At 45.7% G+C, this 21,216-nt stretch overlaps 1 protein-coding gene and 1 long non-coding RNA gene across 2 annotated transcripts in view; one reads left to right on the top strand and one right to left on the bottom strand.

The window, feature by feature from the left end:
• LOC110476452 (uncharacterized) overlaps window positions 1-15,552 on the top strand; it is a 35,436-nt gene extending 19,884 nt beyond the window's left edge. Inside the window, exons 2-3 of the long non-coding RNA XR_002466414.3 lie at window positions 9,729-9,840; window positions 15,528-15,552. This is a non-coding gene — a long non-coding RNA (uncharacterized LOC110476452). The remainder of the gene's footprint in view (window positions 1-9,728; window positions 9,841-15,527) is intronic.
• Window positions 4,807-7,577, bottom strand: GJA5 (gap junction protein alpha 5). The gene has a single exon (XM_021541407.1). The coding sequence runs from the start codon at window positions 7,575-7,577 to the stop codon at window positions 6,465-6,467; it is 1,113 nt and encodes a 370-aa protein (XP_021397082.1). The 3' UTR covers window positions 4,807-6,464.
• Window positions 15,553-21,216: the final 5,664 nt, after the last annotated feature.

Genomic DNA, 21,216 nt, shown 5'->3' with positions numbered 1-21,216 from the left:
GTGGTCATTTCTGCTATGTATGTGTACCCAAGTGCTTTCTTGAGTCTGGGCTGAAGTGGAAGAAAAGCAAGGTGAGAAAGAAAACATGGTTTCACTGGACTACATGATTTTGCAATATCTAATTTTGGACTCTTGTTTCTGAAAAGTCTTGCCTGTAGCCTGGCACACATCAAACTGGTTCTGTCAGAAGCACTTTTCAACCTCAAACTTTGTTCCCAGGCCGAAGAGCTGGCACGACATTTACTCCAAAACCCAAACAAATAGCAGCAAGTTTCTGACCTCAGGCTTGCCTCTTGCTGCTAATCTGATTCCTTTTAAGGGTAGAAGCGGGTGGTTAACATGATTTCTGGTGAAACCCTGCTTGCAGCTGAATATGAGAGTGTTGGGTTTTGCTGGGGCTGTTGATAAAAATGTCATAGCCACACACCCATATCCAGTTTCTAGGAAAATCTTCCAAATGTGTCTTTTGCATTCTTTATATTGTCATATGGCTGACCATCACTGACATGCCTTCCTAAGATTATGTTCATGTCCAATAAGAGCATGAAATTTAACTCTCTTTTGGTCCCTACCAGTTCATTTTGACCCCTAGCTTGGCCCCATCTGCTTTACCCCTTCCTGTCTAAAACAACTTTATAGTAAAGAGGAGCCCTTGCATATGAATAGTGAGTCACAAACCCTGAATCTGATAATACCTGAGCAGCTCCCCGCTGTGATCCAGCCCGGAGAGGTGGAGATGTCCTCTCAAAAGATAGCAGGGGTCTGCAGCAGATTTGGTCTTGCTCCTACAAATGCTGCAGAGGGGTTGTTTTTCTTGCCTGTCTTGTGGCAGCCAGACAGAGTTTGTAATACAGAAATGAAAAGAGAAAAAACTGCCTAATCTTCTAATAAAATGTAGCTACCCCGAGGGAGGAGAGTGACTTAATGTAGCAGTCCTACAGGCCTCAGTCAGGGAATAATTTTAAAGGAATATGTAAATATTGCAGCTTTTCTGCATTTTGCTTTCTGACTTGCTCTGGGGGAATACTTTCTTCCAATGTACGTGGAATGATTGCTTTTATTCCCCCAGACACCAGTGGGTTTGTGTTAAGGGGTTGGCTATGAAGCCTGGCATGTTAGAGGACAGGGGAGTGGGTTTTATGCTGGTGCTGCACTGTGTTCATAGAATCATAGAACCACAGAATTATAGAATATGTGGGGGTGGAAGGGACCCATCAGGCTCTTCAAATCTAACTCCTGGCCCTGCACAGGACACCCCAAGAATCACATAATTGTCCAAACACTTCTTGAACTCTTGGCTTGGTGTTGTAACCACTATTTCCACCAGGCAGTACATCACGGTTCTCTTAGGTGTTTGCTATTACTAATCTAAATGCATTTAAATGTCCTTAAAATGTCTTTTGGTAAGTATTTATTGCATAAAGTCTCCAGTGGAGGTGTGTTTGGTTTGTGATTGGCTACACAGCACTGGATTGGTTACACAATATTGTTTTTGCTTCCCGAGGGCTGGAGGAGCACAGAGCTGCCTCTGGGGTGGATATTGGCCCATATGAATTTAAAATTTGGTTTCCTTGACTGACATTTACTTTCTGAGAATTCTGTTGCCCGTCAAACTCAATTGCTCAAAGGTCTGTGGGAAACCAGTGGTGGTATGTGAATGTGGCCTCAGCAAATTCATTTTTAAAAATGTGAACCAATGTTCACTGGAGGAAAAATGAAGCACTTCTGCATTATTTGGCTACAGTGAGTCTTACAAGCTCATTTGATCCTCCTTCTTTTTCTGTCATCAGATTTTCATGACAAAGTTATATATGTATGGTATTGCAATTCCCAAGCTCCCCAGAAAGATCTTTAATCATCTAGACCATATAAGCAATGAACACTTCAGGCAAAAGCAAAGCTATTAATTTTGCACTTCAAAGTCACAGTTTTTTCCCCCTACAAAGTGTGTCTTATAGAGCTGCCACTCTCCATCCTCATTTTTAGTCTATCCATACCGCTAGTGCCCCAATAACCCGAATCACTGAAATGTTCTTTATTCACAATTGTGTGCAGAACCTGCCAGCAGCCCTGTACAGGATCCCCTCCTGTCACCCCTGCTCGGAGGAGGTGCTGGATTCCCTCAGGGGTGCTTAGAGCCTTCTGGCCATGCTGCGTGGTTGCTGTGAGCCTCCCAAGGGAGCTCCCCTGGGAACAGCAGTTCCCCTTGGCCTGTGTTAGTCCCAGGCTTCCCAGGAGGCAGCAATGCCAGCAGGGAAGCTGCTCTGGAGTACCTGCCATTGCTGTGTGTCAGGTTCTCTGCTATGCTACACTGGCTTTTTGACTTCTGAATTTCTGCCTTCTTTGTACTTTGGCCATTTGCAGTCCAGTCAAGCATGGTCTCATTCCTGTGTACACACAGTACTTTTCTTCTTTGGAGTTTGGGTCTTCCTAATTCCTTGGTCTCAGTGATGTCTCATGGAAAAGTGTTTGAAGGGGAATTGTGCAGTCTGTCATCTTCTTACCAATTCTCTTCTAACAGTCTGAAACTTTATTAGCATTGAATTTGCTTTGAGTATTGTCTTGCTCACACATTCTGAAAGAGGAAACAACTTGCTTGATCCACGTCCTCTAGATCAGCCATTACTTTTAAACCTCTACCTCAATTTCTCCCTCAAATTTCTCTTAGTCTGCTCAGCTGTTCCACTGTGCTGTTCATGGAGAAGAACTCAGAGGCATGACCTTGTCTCAGTTCAATACTTTATTAGTTTTGGCATTCTATGTATTTTTAAATATAGGTTTTCCTTTTATAGGATTAAGTATTTCTGCTTTAAAGGCTTGTTGAAACACGTTTCTCTGTCTTCCTATCTTAGGCTCAGCAGCTGATCAGCACAAGACTGTAGATCAGAACTGACTTCTGGCTCCTTCAGACATCAGCTAGAGGAGGAAATGGTTTGAGGTGTGTTGACCAAGGAAATAACTGGGGTTGGCATTTCTGTCAAATTTTGGTTCCAGATGTTGCTGGAGAATTCACAGTTCTGAGAGTCTGAGGAGTCCCGGCAGGTAGAATTGGATAAAAGAGGGGCAAGAACAGAATTAAAAACTCTCGTTTCCTCTTTTCTCCCTCTCAGAGCATTGTCTTTGTAATGCTGCCATTTAAAGATTGAGTACCTATCCAAGGGCTGAATTTAATATGTAATGCTGATTCAAGTTGTTACTATAAGATTGTCTACCCATCCATCTAGTACAAAGCAATATATACTAAATCTGTCTGAAAGGACAGGTCAGCCTGTAGTAAATGTGCTCCTATCATGGTGTGACAGCCTGGCCAGCCTTGACAGCAGGTTCCAAGAATCACAAGTTTATGATCTGTCAGCTAGTGCAAACATCTATCCATCAAATATCCCCCACTTGTTATACCAAGAAGACAGAAGCCTGGAGGCATTAAGAAATGGGTGGCAGGTGAAATTATCTGCATTGATACATTCACTCTCTAGGATGAGAGAGAGCTGGGATGGTTGTACTCCTCTGGTCTCAAAGATCACCAAAACCCCACCTGTGAACATGGCTGGATTACAGAGGTCTGAGACAGCACGGAGGAGATCCTTGTCCTCTTCTTTTCAGCTCTACCTTGCCCTCCAGCAGAGACTGTAGCTCAGAGTTTTTAAAGATTGGGCTATTGCTTGTTTTAAACCACAAACACTTTATTAAATAAGGTCTATGTTCATGCTTGAGTGGCTTTACTAAACATTAATGTCACTCTGTAGCCAAGTGTTCCCCGGGGAGTGCTCCTGACTTCCCCGTTGCCTGTCTCTCGCAGCAAGGTGGCACTCTAAGGGACAGGCATGCTCAGGGCTGTACACATGCCAGTTAAAAACCCAGGCTCTGCAGGACCAATCCTGCCTTCTTGCTGCACTGTGGGGCTGTGGCTGCTCAGGTGGCATCCTCACCCCTGAGCTGAAAAGCCCCAAACTGCAGCTCCTTAATCTTGAAGGGTCCCTGTCATTTCTAACACAGTTAAAGGTCCTTGTCCCAGTGTCCTCATTGAATTCTGGATTCATTCTATATGTCCCCTCTCAGGCTCCTTGCTGGGACCAAGTACTTTATTGGTATCCAGCTTCCCAGCCTGCAGAGTCCCACGGGATGGGAGATGTGTGGAGAAAGTGAAGCAGGGCACTTCCTTTGGGTGGACAGGGGGATCCAAGGCCAGAAGGAGGGAACTTGTAAAAGTTGGAAAGTGGGAAAGCAAAGGATAAATTTCAGAGGAAGGACATAACTGAGGGAAGAAAAGGAATTTCTTTGGGCTGGGCAAATACATCTTGAGAGATTTGGGTACCCAAAGGATCGCTGCGGGGATGGTTAGCAATGGATTCTCTCAAAGCCTTGTCTCTTAAAAAGACTTCAGGGCTCAGTTACTGCCTGGACAAGCAATCGGATGCATGGGGGACAGGTTTTGCTTCCCTCTTCCTGCTGAGTTGGCTTCACATCACAGGTATCCTCTCTAAGTACAGAGGCGTGCTGGGATATGCAAGGAGAGGCAGGGAGCAAGTGTTTACAAGAGGATGGAAGCTCTGCCCCCTGCCCAGCTCCTCCTTCCTTGGTAATGCAGAGGCAGGCAGGGGAGCTGGGGGGGTTCCTGTTAGCCAGTCAATCAATCATTTCCTGATGTTTATTATTTATCCCCCTGGCAAGCCCTTCTCTCATTCCTGCCACTCTGGGCAATGGGAATTTTCGTGATCTCTGTGCAGCAGAGGCTGGCGGGCAGCCTGATCCCCACTAGCAGCTCATTCTCAGCCATGTGAGAGAAGAAACATCCACAACGAGAGATGGAGTTAGAACTTTATTAGGAGAAACCTAGACACGACTGACTAAAATCTCATGCTAAGGAAAACACACAGGTCTTTTCAGGATTAAAAAATACAAATATATAAAAACTTACAAACAAAAACATGGTTTCCCCCATCTGAGTGTGAATGTGTATTTAAATGTACAGGGAGCTGTACCAAAGCTGTGTATCAGGAGCAGGGATTCACTTTCAGTGGCCCTAAGAGAGGGAATGGCTCAGTCCCCTCATCAGCTGGTCCCAGGCCATTTGCTTGTGCAGTCTGGTGTTGGGAAGCTGTGGCCTGTGTCTGAAAGGGCAGTGCAGGGTAAACAACAGGGAGCAGCTTGGCTCTGTTTAGCAGATCTTTAACAGAGGGATGTCAGCTCTGCACTGAGGAGATGTATGTGGAGTGGGAGCTGCCTGCAGACCTCACCCACCAGACTCACAGTGCAGCCTCAGGCCCCAGGGGCTGCTCTGAGAAGCTGCAGCAGTGGAAAGACCCTGTCCCATGGCTGATTTCTAGCACTGTGTGTGCTAAGGATGAGTGGAGAGGATAGCCTGGTGGCAGAGCAGAGACTTGCCGTGGGGACAAAAAACTTGACCTGTACTGGCTGGCAAACTTGAGAGAGCCACCAAGATTAGAATGATGTGCAGGACCTGAGCAGGACTCTTGCTGCTTGCAGAGGATCCTAAAGTGTTTTGGTAGGTTGGTGAGAAGACACAGGCCGTACCTCTTCTGCAGATAAACAGAGGATGCTTTTCTCTCAAGTGGGCAGCTGGCAGCACCCTTTCAGCAGAATTCAGGTTGCTTGAAAGATGAGTTTCAAAAAGGGGAAAACCACTTTGTTTCTACATGATACTTGTGAGATATCTGTTCTCACAGAGTCTCTATTTCTGTTAATGGATGTCTTGCTTAGGATTGATGACATATGTATCTTGGGAAAATTCCCCAGTCTTCATCAACTGATCATCTAAGTGATTTCCCTGGGGCCAGTCTGCTGTGCTGACTTAGGAATGAGGAAGGGATTCCAATGTTAGACATGAGGCAGCTGTGCACTGGAGACCACAGATGTCCTTATTTATGGGGAGGAGTTGTTATATACACAGTGTCAAAAATTCAAGTAGGATTTGTTATCTAGGTAAACTGGTATAAAATATCTGGACTCAGGTAGAGAAACGGAGGGTTAGAAAGAGCCAAAATGAAGCAGATGAGAAAAATCTCTCTTTCAGAAAGCCGACTGGTGTGTTTCTGCTCCCTGCAGGTGAGAGAAGCTTCAGCTCAGTATAACTGCCAAGGTGATGTTGCAAACAGAGACCACAGAAGATGCAGAGATCCAGTCAGTCTGTGAATACAGTATCGCAGTGGATACTCACTGGGCAGGAGTCTGCTGGCCCTTGCTCTACCAGGCTAAGGGTGGGGAGTCTCTAATCCCTGTGGGTCCCATGGTGAAAATACAGCTGAGGGCTTCATATTCCGAGATTGGTGTCTCTCTTCAGTGCTGTGGCTGCCCTTGCCTTGAGCTGTGAGGTGTGCTGTCTGGACAGGATAGAGAGAGGATATTAAAACAGGGAGGTTAGGGGTGAGAGTTTGGAGTCCACTTTGCAGAAGTTTTACTGAGCGCTGGGACAGCTCCTTCTCCTCATCCCTGCTGGAGACGGGTCACACAGACAAATCATCCGACCTTGCCTTGCTGCTGGCACGGCTGGCCTTGCTGAGCCGGCGTTTCTCGTTGAAGTAGTTCTCAGGGAAGGCAGGTGCCGCACATTCACTGGCCACCTCTGGACTCTCCACATAGCTGGACTTAATGAAGGGCCCTTCCCCAGCAGCATCCTCCTGGCTGTGGACCCTCTCAGTGGCAAAGTTGGCGGTGTTCTGCTGGGAGGCCATCTTGTTGCTGAAGGGGCTGATGAACTTCCCGTTGGGACTTGACAAGCACTGGTTAAAATCCGGCGGCGGGGTGTACATCTGTGGCCTGTCTGCCTGCGGGGCAGACTCTAGCCTGCCGGGGGCTGTGCTGGGGCTGGATTTGTAAGACCTGGAGCACCTCTCCTTGGCTTTCTTCCAGCCCAAGTGGTACAGCTCGGCCAGGCTGAGGAAGAGGGAGAGCACTGCCACAGCCAGCATGAAGACGATGAACACGTTCTTCTCCGTGGGGCGGGACACGTAGCAGTTGACAGGGTGGGGGCACGGTGCCCGCTGGCAGATGTACAGGGTCTCCAGGAAAATCCCGTACAGGATGTACTGCCCCACAATGAAGGCCACTTCCATGGCAGTTCGAATCAAAATGCTGTAGACGTAGGTGTTCAGCAGGCTGCCCCTGAGTATGATTTGGCCTCCTGCTTCATCCCAGCCAGACAGCTTGGTCTCCTTCTCTGCCACGGAGCACTTCTGCTGATAGTATGTGTCACCACCATTTTTGTTCTCTCGGGCCTCTATTTCTGCCTCCTTCATCTTCCTCTTCTCCTCCATGCGCACCGTGTGCATGGCATGGCCCATGTACACCAGGGACGGGGTGGACACAAAGATGATCTGGAGGACCCAAAAGCGGACGTGGGAGATGGGGAAGGCCTTGTCGTAGCAGACGTTCTCGCAGCCGGGCTGCTGGGTGTCACACATGAAGTCAGACTGCTCGTCCCCCCAGGAGGACTCCGCCGCTGTTCCCAGCACCAGCATCCGGAAGATGAAGAGCACAGTCAGCCAGACTTTCCCCACCACTGTGGAATGTTTGTGGACCTTCTCGAGGAAGTCTCCCAGGAAACTCCACTCCCCCATTTCTGCTCAACAGGAGGGGTGAGAATTCTTGAGAACTGAGCAAGCCTCTGTTGGGAGAAAACAGAGAGTGGTCCTAAGGAGGGTTAGGAAATTCCCAGCTGGTAATGGATGGAGTGAAATAGATTTTTTTGTTTTGTGTCAGAGGAAATGTTTTCATTTGACCTGAAATGAATGATGTCTGGTTTGCTGAAAACTTTGTTTCACATCTGCTGGAAACCTTGTGTTTTGTTTGGGATTTCTTTTTCTTTTTAAATTCAGCTACTGAAACAAAAAGTGATCTTTTTTTTTACATAACTCATCTACAGCGTGTTAAATGAGTCCCCAAAACCTTGAGGGTGAGCCAGATTTATTTTTGGTTCAGAAAATCCTTTCACTGTTGTCTGCATATTGCATCCTCTGTGGACTGGATAGTTAAAGCAGCATTCATCTGTCTGTAGACTGCACTCTGGGAAATCCTTAGTGGGCTGATCCCCTGGGAGATAAGAGTGGAATCTACAGCCTGGCCTGAGCAGTGGCACTTTGTGTAATACCTGCACCAACACCTGGAATGTGAAGTGTGTGCAGCTCTGGGTTTCCTTTATGAGCTCAGTGCCACCACTGAAGTGCAGTGAAAACCTTTCTGTTGTCCACCTGCTCGCCGTCTGTAGGTTTTGCTTTGGTTTTGCAGTGCTTTCAGCTGCAAGTGTTTCATTTACACACTGCAAATGTTTAGGGGAGTGTAAAGACTCTGGTGGGCTGTGCCAGTTCTGGAAACCTAATCTGCTGCCACCCTGCCATACCTCTCTGAGAGGGAACTGCTGCAAAATCTATATGGTGGGTCTTGCTCCTTCTGCTTTTCTTAAATTATGAGGAAAATTCACAGTTCAAATGAAACAGACAAAGAAAAAAGCCTCCTTTGAAGTGCCTCCCAAGGACCAGCAACTCCTGGGAAGTGCTGTTGGTAGGTGGTCTCATGACAGGAAAGGTTTGCTAGACTGGAAGAAAGATTGAAAAGTGAAAATGAAGGAGAGCCTGCTTCACATTTGTTTCTGACTGTTTCTGGCCAAGTCACTTAACCTGATGGATAAAAAGAGAGCCTGGGTTTAGTCCATTTGTTGTGGGGCAATCATTTAATCCAGTTATGCTCACCATACTTACCTTCCCAGGGCATTGCAAAGCTTTCCCTGGTGAGAGTTAAGGGCTGGGTGCTATAAAGTGTGCACTATTACCTTGGAGCTAATGTCCTCCCACAGTCATTCTTTTGGAAAATAGCGTTTTAATAAGTAAGTGTAAAAATAATCATCATAATGGAATATTAAAAGCACTAGTCAAGGTAAATCCCAAAGCCACAGGGACCAAATTGTTAACTCTCCTTTATTGTTCCTTGTCCTGTCTTTAGGAGCCAATTATTTTTATAGTGCAAAGAACATTTGTGGAGAGCAGACACTGTTAAAAGCTGAAAATTTACTGTAGCAATATTGTGTAGATTTCCTGTGAGCAAAAGCTGGAGAACAGATACACTTGTTGAGGGAAAAATATCCCCTCCTCTAGTTATGTGAGTGATGTAATTTAATGTAGCAGCACACACCATAATTCATCCCATCGTTTGTTCCTGTGCAGCTGTGTCCAGCTACAAGGATGGATGGGACAAAGATCAAAAGTTGAATTTTCAAATTCCTGGTGCTGCTGAGGGCTGCCCTGGGGAAGGTGAGGATTGGCCAGGAAAGGAGACAGGGCAGTGGCCACTTGCTACCCCACCACCTGTCAGAAGCCATGTGAGCAGGGAGAAGGGACATACAGGAAGCAAAGGATGGGGTTTGGTGCTTTCCTGCCCTGGCAGACATGCTGCAAACATGCTGATGGAGATCCTGGTGGCTGCTTGGCATATGCAGAAGCTTTGGTCTGCTGCCAGCCCAGAGCTGGAGGAGCAGTAACACAGAAAATCATCTGGTCTTTCTGACTCTTCTTGTCTGCACTGGTGGAAACTGGTGAATGTGTGGGTTTGCCTTACCTTCTGAAATGGCTTTGGTGCAGTTACTGCATTCTGGAAAAATTTGCATATGGCTTCATTCCAGGAGCACCAGGGGATTAAATACAGGCAGATAAATCAGTGATGGGAAATATTTACAGAGTGTGGCACTGAGATCAGTGTGTTTGCTTTTTTTCCCCCAGAGTGCAGAGAAGGCAACCAGCTACCTACAGCTCAGTGTTAGGTGTCCAACATCACTGTGCTGTAGCACAGCTGCATGTGTGGAATATTCCTTACAAGGCAGCACTTTTTCAGGTGAGTTTATGTTGTTTACACATGCCTTTTCTTGTTTCACCTTCCTTGGTGGTGTAAATATGAACACAGTTCTTCCTGGCTGTGCACAGGCTGTTTTTACTTACTGCCACAGGGAAGTACAATCACAAACTGAGCCCCTCTTCCCATCCATTCTACTATGTGCAGGTTGTTTGGGGTTTTATAACAGCTTGCTTTCCCCAGGGATGGCTACTAAGCCTAGACACTTGCGAATTGTAAAAATCAGGATGTGGAGGACACAAAGTAAAGCAAACATCAGCACAAGAGGAATCCAGAAATAAAAAATGTTAATGGATGCAAGAAGAACAGCCATTTACCTGTCTCACACATGCACAGAATATTTCAAGAGGTTGTAAATCAGAAGGATCTGAGACTGGTAGTCATGAGGCTTAGGCTAGATAGCAGGGACATTTCCTCTGCCCTCCCCTGCATAGACCGTCTCAAAGAAGGGACGGCCTGGAGGTGCCTCCTGATCATCCTGCTACAGCCCCATAGAGAGCTGAGGTGGCTGCTGTAAGGGCGTGGGTGGCCACAGGGGAACAGATTTTGGCAAGAGAAGGAGTTTCCCTCCTAGAGCACCATTTTTTGCTTAGACATTTGATACTTATTAGCGAGCTATTTTTGCAGCACCAGACCAAGGGTCTTTGAGAGCATCTAGTTCTTTGCTGCCAGCAAGAAAAGAAAGATTGTCACCTCCTGACAGCTTTTCCTGGCTATGCAGAGCTGCCCCTGACCTAGCCTTTCTCCTCATAGCTTTACTATTCTTGGGAATTTTCCATATAGTTCCTTTTCCTCAGTCCCAGACTACTGTTGCCCTCACATGCTTTGACCTCTCAGTGACTGAGCATTTGCGGCCTTTTATATTCCTACTTTGGTCTCAGTTGGACAAATCTCGTCTCACTCTGGTGTGACTGGGCAATAAGCACCTCTGGGTATTTTTGTGGACTCTCAGCACCTAGTAGAAGACAGTCTTGGCAGCAGGGTCATGCATATTCATGAGCAGCCGTGGTCTGTGCCACTGCCCTTCCATGCTTTCTCCTGGATCCACACGGGAGCTGGGCGCCATCACGGGACCCTGGCACCGGGAGAAGCGTGTGTGACACAGAGCAGTACAGCTTGGCACAGACCCAGCGGCGTGGCCAGCCTGCCTCTGTCATCACCTGGAACGCCACTGAAGCTGAGGAAAACTGAGCATCACCCCACAGGCCAAGCATGGAATCTGCTCAGCTCTGGGCTGCCTTGTGACTGCCAAATTCCATGATAAAAATACCCCAGCGGGGAGGGCACCTGCTAGTACGCCAGGCTGGCTCGCCAGCCATGGGCTGCTCTCTGCCATTCCTTTTTAGCACTACCTTTATCTGCGGGAGGGGAAGTGTCTGTTGCCCTCTGAGCAGTTTTTCCCATCCTCTTGGTGATGCCACGTGCTCTGAAGGACAGGGGAGCATTTCACATCACTGCTGCTTGCTCCAGCCAGCACGCTCATTCTGGTTGGAGCTAGCCAGGGCTCTGATGAACAGCTAACAAATCCACACCAGAGAGCCAGGAGGGCTGTTCCTGTGCAATCAACTTTATATGAGTTTATTTCCCTGGGGGTCGCTAGGAAGAAAGTTTTTCCCTCTTTGAGACTATCAGCAGTGATATAAATAGCTGAGCTCAACACTTCAAGCTAGTTTTTCCCACAAGGAAGGTGACAGGAGGTCGCCATCTCTGCGGGATGTTTCTAAAATAAAGTGGAGAGTCTGATTATAACACTGTTTCTGCTCTCCCTTGCTGGGCTCACCTCTTCCCTGTGGCAAATCCCAGGGGCAGGTGGAGAGGCTCTCTGAGGAGGTCTCCTTTGTGTGAGGCAAGCACAGTTCCCAGGGAGGGGGAAAGTTTTGGATTCAAAGCCATTGCATTTTTGCCAGTCTCTGTGGTTTGCTCGATCAGGTACAAATGTGTGTCTCTGGGAATTAATGAGATTTCACAACGAAGTGGAGGGCCCAGGATGTTTTAAGAAGCTCACATTCCAGACATGTGGCTGTGTGTGGATGCCATGCAAGAAGTGCATCCCCTCCAAGCTACTGAGTGAGGAGGCAGCTGTCCCCTCTGGATACTGGACATGTGAGCAGTGACATTGCAGTGGGGCATCCAGGCTGGCTGGGGCATGGTCAGTGCCTAAGATTTGCTCATGGCTTTTCTCCCTCCATTTGTGTTATCTCATCCAGGTCCAGGCCACACGTGGCACAACAGATCATGGTGGGTGTGTGGGCAGAGATCTTTGCCCTGTGCTGACACTTGTTAGGCTGAGCCCAGACAGGAGTGGGGCCCGCACTGCTAAACTGTGCACACACAGCTGTAGGCACTTGGGAAGGACATTTCCAGCTCTGCACTGGAGGTTGGTTAATGCTGCTTTACTTTAGGATCTCCAGCTCCTTGTTAGTAGCATCAACATCCCATGCAGTGCAGATGTCACCTCTGCTTGCAGATGGTGGTCACTGGGATACAGAAGGGACAAACTGCTTGTTTGAGGTCACTGTGTTAGAGACAGTTTGGGGACAGAGCTCAGAGGTTGTGACTTGTGAGACTGTGTCCTTTTTCCTATGCAGCACTGCCTCTTAAACCTCATGACAGCAATACAACACTGCTTCTACTGCATATCTGCTTCTACAGCCCACAGCCCTTCTCTCCTGTGCCCTCGAACAACACTGACTTGGCTACCTGAAAGAAAACCCTGTCCTGCTGCCCTATAGAGGGTACACCTGGCAGTACCAGAGGTGTTCTGTTTTGTTTGGTTTTGTTTTGCATTGTGGTGACATGTGCCTTACAACGTTAAATGATGAATAGAGTTAGAAATGCACTGTACAGAGTGGGTGTGGTGCTTTGGATTACAGAGGATTTGTGGTGTTAAAGACCACCTCAACAGATATCTTTTTGTCCAGAGTTTACTGGCACTGGCTCCTTCCTATGGATATACAATAGATGAGCAACAACCTATTAGGCATTTTTGTCCAAACACCATCTCTCTGGCTTCATATGTGCATGCATATGCTTATGATAAGTTTCTGCCTGAACCAGGCCAGTTCTTGAGCCAAATTTGTAACTCTGATCTGCACATGAACCTGGAATAAATAGCCTTGTACTTATGCTTTTAAAGAAAAATAATTGACATGTTTGCATAGGTTCCATTCTGTTTCCTTGGGTTCAAAATCCTGTGTTGAGCCAGTATCAGAGTGACTTTGACTCTAGAGCTGAAATCTCATGGGAGAAGAGCAGCTCTGTGTTAACAGCTCTTGTCCTAGAAGACAGACATCCAATGTTTCTTATTTTTCTGCTCCTCCCAAGTTCACTGTAATTTCTGGAAGGGTCATACTGGTATCCAGACCACTGGCCCTACTTGTAGCTGCAGACAGCTTGTTATTCTTGACGAGGTGTGCTTTCCCCTCCTCTCCAAATGTGGAAAATCTCAGAGTTCACAAAATGAGAGTGGGTGAGAAGATAAGGGAGTTGAATGACCCGTCACCTCCTGCACACACAGGCACACAACCCTGATGCACAGAGGGACACAGACAGGGGGGAATCACTCAACACCTTCAAGTGTGTACATCAGGGATGTGTTACACACACAGATGATGATAATAATATGTAGAATATTTTCATCTGAAGTGATAGTGGAAGGTGCAGACTCCCAGTCAGTTGAATTTTTATTGGTTTTCTGTCCAGAACATCTAATGCTATTCCTCCCCCTGTACTTTCATATATCCAAATATTAAGGCCAAGCTCTGCCTGATGTAGTCTCAGGAGACCAAGAACAGAAGAGACCTTGAACTCAGATGAGTCAAGCTGAGGGATGAATTTATCCCACTATATTTGAAAAGCTGGCATCAAATTGTTACATGATAGTGGTATCCAGGCTTACATTTAAAATGCAGGGAGCATCTTCTAATTCTCTTGGGATTCTCTCTTGGTCTTAGAGAAATGTGGGTCCTTAGAGACAACAACAGATGTGGGATAAACTTGGGATAAACTAAATGAAGAGTCACTGTGTTTTTTCTAGGAAAAAAAAAAAGAACCATAAATCCTCTCTCTAATGTAAATGCTGGAAACTTGATGCTCTTTCCAGTATTTCTCTTTGCAGAGAGAAGCTGACCTGTATGAAATTGCAGATGAGACTAAATTGGGCAAAGCAGAAGTGAGGAGATAGCCAAAGAGGGCATAGGGAGCTCTGGAAAACAAAACCAAGCTGAGAAATTTGGGGGCTGCTGTAGTAAAAGCTGTCCCTGAGTTCTGCTGAGAGATGCTGATCCCAAGCACTGCTCAGTCCGTGGGGAAGGCTGGTGTAAGGAGATGTTCAGGGATGGCAGGCTCACACTGGGCACAGTATAGAAGCAATTAAACCTGCCCATGTGATTTTAGGTTCACAGACTGCATGAGATGCAACTCGTTATAGTGCTGAAATGAAACAGACTGGAGAGGTAATGGGAGAAGGAGAGAGCTCTCATTCAGACTTTTCCTGTCCTTTCTTCCTTCCTCTCACCCCAGTACCCCAGCATCTCCCTGCCTATCAGTTCCCTGTGGTTTCCCTACTCAAGCTCACCCCAGAGTATTGCTTGAGTTTTTTGGCAGTTTTGACCAGCTAACTCTACACAGCACCCAAATTGCTAATTCTTTCAGCCTTAGAAAGGAGAAATTTTCAGCCACTATCTATTTCTCACTTATTACTACCTTATCAAATCTCATTTCTTCTTTCTTTCCAAAAATCTGTAGGATTCTTTTCACACTCCAGCCTCATTGCTGTATCCTTGCCTCAGTCTGGCTATGTGAAAAGATTATTTTTTGTAGTGTATGCACCATATGCACAAAAATACAACCCCCTTTGAAACCAGCTAATACTACATTGGCAAAGCCCAGCAGTAGGGAGTTAGGAAATACCGGGGTTAGTGTTCTCAGTAATCTTAATTCAATCTCTTTGTGCCTGTGCCTCTTAGAGTCCTTAACCACATCCTCACATTGTCACCTCATTCTTTGCACAGGATGCCTGCCTTGTTCTGTGCCAGCCTGGCGGGGGCTTTCTTGAACAGCAGCTATTCAATGTTTTATTTTCTCCTCATTGTTCAGTGGGTGGCCTGTGCCTCATTTACTGTACATTATTCAAGTCCAGCTCTAAAGACAGAATTATTAGTTTCCTCATGGGTTTTCCTATGGCTTTCATCACAACAGTATCTGATCACTTCACAATTATAAATCTACTTATTTTCATTACCACCCAGAGGTGAGGAGATGGTATTAGATCAGCTGTGCAGCTGAGGGACTAAGGCAGTGAGAGATCAAGATAAAAACTGTTCATTAATTTTGGAAGCTCTTTGGTAATGTGGCTAATCTGTTGGTGCTTTTTTTCCCAGTGTACTTAGCAGTGTATAATGTGCATTCAAAGCAGAGCTCTGTCTGGTTTGTGCTGGAGTGGGAGAGTTTATCACTTCCACCAGTTGCACCACATGTAGAAGTCAGATACCCAAAAGACAAGAAATGGGCATTTGTGGGTAAATGTGGCTTAAGTGATTTGCCTCATCATGACAGAGGAAATTGGACTAAGAAGCAAGAATTAACCCCAGTCCTCTTGGATAGCTTTATCTGATTACAAACTGGAGACAGTTTTCTCCCATCCCACTATTCCCTCCTTTCTTCACCAGGCATCTGAGTGCAGCAGAAGACCCTGGAGCTCTGCAGGCATCACCCTTGCCAGACTGCTTCACTTTCCAGGCCACCCTGTGCCCTGACCAAGGCATCTGTCAGCTTTTCTGCTTCTAAGGGCAAGCAGTTTCATATGGAAATTCTCAACCAGTCTCAAAGCATGTCCATAATGACATAAAAAAATAGAGAAAGGCAGAAATATAAGTGTAAACCCCATGGTTCTTACATTAAAACCCCCTGACCTCTCTTCAAAGATACACTAGAGAGACTTGAAAGCGTGCATCTCTCTGCTCATTGCATGCTGTGTGGCATGAATATTTCTTTGTTTCAAGGAAGAGCTAGTATGCTGAGTATTGCTCACAGAGATCTCTCTGTTGCTTATCAATAGCAATAAAATTGATCCCCCCCTCCCCCAAATATTTAAGTATTTCTGTTGACCTGTGGGAATTATTTCTAATTTCAAGCCTCTATCCTAGTGCCTCTTACAATAGCACCCAAAGCATGGAGCAGACTACAAACTGTGCTCCCTAATGGCATAGGGTAGTGCTGAATAACTAATTCTTCCTTGTCTATTTTCAATGCTGCAAGAGAAGTCAGAAAGTGGGCAAATGTGTGCAAAATGTGAGAAATCTGTCTGAAGGTCAAAAAGAAGACATGCTAAGGTATGAAGTTCTGTATTTTCTGTCAGAGCTTAATTTTTTTTTTTAATGCCCATATAATACTAAAAATATTGTGATAATATATACTGTTGAGTGGAAAAAAAAAAAAAAACCAACAAACCAACAACCAACCCCAAATACTTATAGTAACAAGAATACTTAACATAGTTCCCAAGTGACCAGAGGCTGATGAGTATTTTAAACCCTGAAGCCTCAGGAATTCTCCTAAAGCATTGCTCTGCTCCCAAGGAAAAGGGGAACAAAGTTAGAAATGTGTGTTCTTCTCAGAGTAGATTTTGAAAATAGCAGCAAATGCAGATTTTTTTGGCTCCTGATACAAATGCTGAATACTGTGAGGCTTCTGAATAACTGTTTAAGCTGCTCCTAGCTGCACGCACACATGCACACACGTTATATGCATGAAGTTCTTTAAAGAGAAGAACACATAGGCAGCAGTAGGGGAAAACTGTCATCCACACTGCTTCATCTAGGAATTTTGATAGGTCTATTATCATGGATAAAGAGTTCAATGCTTAAGGCTCACTCAGCACAGGACTTTTTTAGGTGAGATTTGTCCAGAAAAGCCACTTATCCTCTAAAGGTTGTTATGGTACTTGAGGGACAGGGGCACTGCCTCAGTTTACCTGATCTCTTAAAACCAGAATGGCACAAAGCTCCTTAGACATGACAAATGGGCAGCCAAATGACCCTTCAGGAAATCAAAGGAGCCACCACATATCTGAGGTGGCAATTAGCAGCCTTTACACTCAGCTGAGATTGCCTCTTTCCAGGTGGGTGTATTCCAGTGGTACCATATTCTCCAGGTGGGCTATTCTTTGAAAAAGCAATGTTAAATTGTGGAAATGTAATTGCATAACTATTACAAGTACAAAAATGGGGGAGAAAGTTAGGAAGGCAAATAAAAAGAAGCAGCAGCTGCTGCTGTGGGAGAGGACATTTGTCCCTTCAGGTCTGTGTGCCTCCTTGCCGAGGCTGCCACGGGCAGTGTGGGGATGGAGGAGAAAGGCATTTGCTCCCTGGCGGCGCGCACAGAACGTGTGACTGCGAGATACCAGCAAGGCACTTCTCTACACTGGAGTTACATTCCCAGGCTCCATGTCACACAGCAGCCAGGACACAGTGCTCTCAAGGAGAAGAAACTGCAATATTTTGAAAGCATCCTGTGCACTTCAGATTTCAGGTGGTTAATGCCGACACTTGATAAAGCATTTATACCCTGAGAGCCACTCCTGGTAAGAGTTCCCTTCACCACTGTCCCCCGAGCACCTTGACAGCATGTTGAAATGGGATCTGACAGAAATGGCAATTTGCACTTTATACTGTCTGAGGGAGGATGTTTGGGGCTCTTATCATGCTTTCCTATTCCTTGGAATCTATTGGTATCTGTGTTTGTTGCAGGGAAGTTACTTGTTAATTCTGTAGCTGCCTGTGGCAAAACAGTTTAATTTTTAAAATGTCCCAAGCTTACCATGTTACTAGTGGGAATGTTTTGAAGAGAAAATGAAAGAAAAAGTAAATTTCTTAAGTTATTTTTTGGCCAACCTTCTTTTCTTGCCTCTCCAAATCCCTATTTCCCCTCATGCAGTTTTCCCCTTGAGTGTAATAACTTGATTTACCATCGGCACTCCTGCAGTTCTATTATTTCCCCCTTATGGTTGCTTACCTGATTCCCAATGTCTTGTCTTCAGTCTCCTTTCCTTGCTTTAGCAGTTTCCCTTTTTGTAGTGAAGTTGAACTCCTCGTTCTCCTCAGTTGCTTCGTTTTATTCCTTTAATATGGTTCTCTCTCTCTCTCTCTTCCTCTCTTTTTCTCCACCCCCTTTCTGTGTCACTTTCTGCCTTTCCCCCTCTTCTTTCTTCACCTACTTTTCTTGTCTCTCCCACCCCCTCCAGACTAATCTTTCTATTTTCAAACCTGGTTTCCTGTTGTTTTTCCTTTAAAGACCATGGATCTCATTCCTCCCTCTCCATTCTCAGCCTCTCCCTGTGCCACCCTCCTCATGCCGACAGGATGCATTTGCTGCCGGCTTCGCGCAGTCCCTTCCAGCCCCTGCTCCTGCTCCTCCTCTGCACATCTTCCCACAGATAACACTCTATGGTCTAAGCCTTCCCCAAATGAAAAGAGACAGCCTTGCCCCACAGTTAGTCCAGTCAGACCCTAGAAAGCTTTTTCCACGCAAGACAAAAGACAATTCAACCAACAAAGGATATGTTTCTGACTCGTTCAAGCTTAATCTGGCAGAGTTCACGTGGAGCAGGGTCTTCCACCTCTTCAAATCACACAGAACTTGCTTTGCTGGCTTGGACCAAGGGCCCAGCACGGCTGCAGCCTTGTCCTAAAGGGCACCAAATGCTTCCCAGAGACTTTTTACATGCCCCCTTACTGATAAGTAGAAAATAATCTGCCTGTCAAGAGAGGTGTTTTTTGTCACACCACCCTACCACCACTTCCCTGCACACACAGTCAGACTCATGAGCATTTGGGCCTCTCTTAAAAATGTTTTTTGACTTATCAAGTGTCTGAAGGTCTTGTATTTCATGTGTGTGTCAAGCTGAGCCTCTAATTCCTGCACATCAGAATGGCCCAGTGAGGAGGCAGAATCAGAGATGCCTTCTGGCTTTGATAAAGGTCTCAAAGAATCAGTGGATCAAGATTTGCAGAGAAGACTCTGCTGACCTGAGAATCAACTTGCTGCATACAAGTTTTGGTGGTTATTCCTCCAGCAATCCTTCCCAGGCTAGATATCTCCCACCCAGAACACTGCCTGGTGGTCTCTATGCATCAGTGAGTGTAGATCATGAAATAAAAGCAGTCCAGGGACTAAAACACAATGCTGGCCAACTCTTATAATAATTTTTCTCCAGCTAATTTAATACCTCCTTTAGTCACAATATTGAAAGCCAGTCTACAAAGGGACAGTTCTGTGCAGAGGCTTTCTCTGGAAGCATGTCCTGTGTGGACACTGTCACTCTGAAGTTAGGAGTGCAACTCTTTTCCAGGAGGGCTGTATCCTCACTGATGGTTAGTGCAGGATGCAGGACAAAGAGTGCACAGTAAATCCCAGAGCAGCTCAGTAACCTCCTGCTATGGACATATCTATAGTCACATGCTGCTCCATTTCTAACTTTATTGAAAGCCCTTCTGTGGCTTTTAAGAAAATAGAAATGTTTCTGGAGTTGTTTCTCCCTCTTCTGTGTGGCAGTTGTGTATCTGCAAGGGAAATTCATGGGAAGGAGAATATCATTCCAGCTTTTTTGTCTTTGTAGAGTAATTTCACAAAGCATTATTATGTAAACTCATGTTGATTTTATGCCAGGGAGATTGTCAAGGAATTCATCATAGAAGTGTCCAAAAAAAAAAAAAGGTGCTAATAATACAGGTCCAGCTCACAGATGGCTTTGGGATAGGCTAGGGATAAGGCTTGTCAAGTGTTTTTCTACATGCTGTAGACAGAGAGGTCCTGTGAGAGAGCTGTCTGAAATGCACTCACCTCCCTGCGTGGCTGACACTTTGCTGTACACTCAGGTGATCAGGTCTGATTCTTCCTGCTCACTCCTTTTTGTTTCCTGCCCAAGGGTTGTTCCTGAGTGGCATACAGAGGTAATCCTGAATCCAGCAAATACAGTTCTGAAGGGAGGGGACAAGGTTTCTGTCCAACACATGCATGATGCACGGGAGGTACCTGTTGGGAGCTCTTTCTGGTTTGGTGCTAGTGGTAACTATTTGGATTTTGATGCACGGAAAGGAAATGGTAGAAGGCAGACAGGGAGGCAAAAGACAGAAAGGGTACTAGAGATGTCATCAATGTCATTCCTTCTCTACTGCACCCTCTTCAAAGGAAAACAGAGGAGTCTTGGCAGCTTCTCTAGCCTATCAGATAGAAAAATAGCTGGTTTGCTCAATCTTTAGCAAGGAAGAAGAATTTTGACTTCCCTCCCCAAGAACCTGTTATGCAAAACTTGTCTGACTTGAGTAAGGAGAGCAAGTGGAAGAGAATGGTGCCCCAGACAGTGGGAATGAAGAAAACAGCTGACAGCTTGAAGATCACAGCAGTTTGTGATGCTGTGCAATGCATTTTGAAGGAAAGCAGAAATAAAACTGGGAGGGAAAGGGAAAATCAAACAATATGTACTATCTTTTGATCAAAACTTAAGAGCTTTCTTGGATTAGGATTCCTGACCCCTGTGGTAAAAGGAACAGAGCAGCTCTTACCTACCTGGAGTTCAGTAAACCGTATGATATGGTGTCCCAGAAGAAGCAAATTAATGTAGAAGATTCAGCTGAAGAAGACAGGGATTATTAAATAAATCCTCAAGTGAGTAAGAGACTGACAGAATTGATACACCAGTTCCTTAATAGGTTGAAGAGAAATTATCTATGAGGCTGCTTAAAGATTGCTCTTAGGACTGATCCTTTTTTTTTTTTTATATTTTTGTTAATTACCTTGGCACGGAATGTAGAAATACTAATGAAATATGCTGGTGAAACCAAGCTGGGAGGTATCATGAGGGCAGAGGTAGATTCCAGCACTGCCAGAGCTGAAGGCTCTTTATGACTGGAGTGATCATGTGAGGTTAAGTGGGAGAGTGCAAAGTCACACACTAGGAGCTTCTTTGAAGAGTAACCAGAATCTCCATCTCCCAGGAGAAAGAGATGGAGAAAGATGGGGAAAGTTCATGGGGTGAAAAAGGTAAGCCAACTTTGAGGATGTAGCAGTATTTCCAGTTGCAGTGAGTGGAAGTAATGTCATTCAAGAGGATGAGACTTCTCCAAAATAGTGTCTGCAGTGCTGCTTCCCCACATGCAAGGAAGATATCCAGCCTGGAGCAGGTGCAGAGGAAGGCAGTGGGGTGGTCAGAGGGATCAAGGTGTCTCAGCCAACAGCGTGCTTACTTATCAGTCACAGCAGTGACTGCACAGAGATATTCCAGCTGATTTGAAAATAGATGTGCTACCAGTTTGAGCTTTTCAGCATTAATTATTTTGCACTGAATTTCATGCTAGTGCA

This window comes from Lonchura striata, chromosome 2, assembly GCF_046129695.1.
Source record: "Lonchura striata isolate bLonStr1 chromosome 2, bLonStr1.mat, whole genome shotgun sequence".
Classification (NCBI taxonomy): domain Eukaryota; kingdom Metazoa; phylum Chordata; class Aves; order Passeriformes; family Estrildidae; genus Lonchura; species Lonchura striata.
Note: the sequence above shows the minus strand (reverse complement) of the source record. Positions and strands in the feature narration are given on the sequence as shown.

What these genes read in the sequence shown, in the direction of transcription:
- GJA5 (XM_021541407.1), bottom strand. Translation starts at nt 7,577, where the DNA reads ATGGGGGAGTGGAGTTTCCTGGGAGACTTCCTCGAGAAGGTCCACAAA.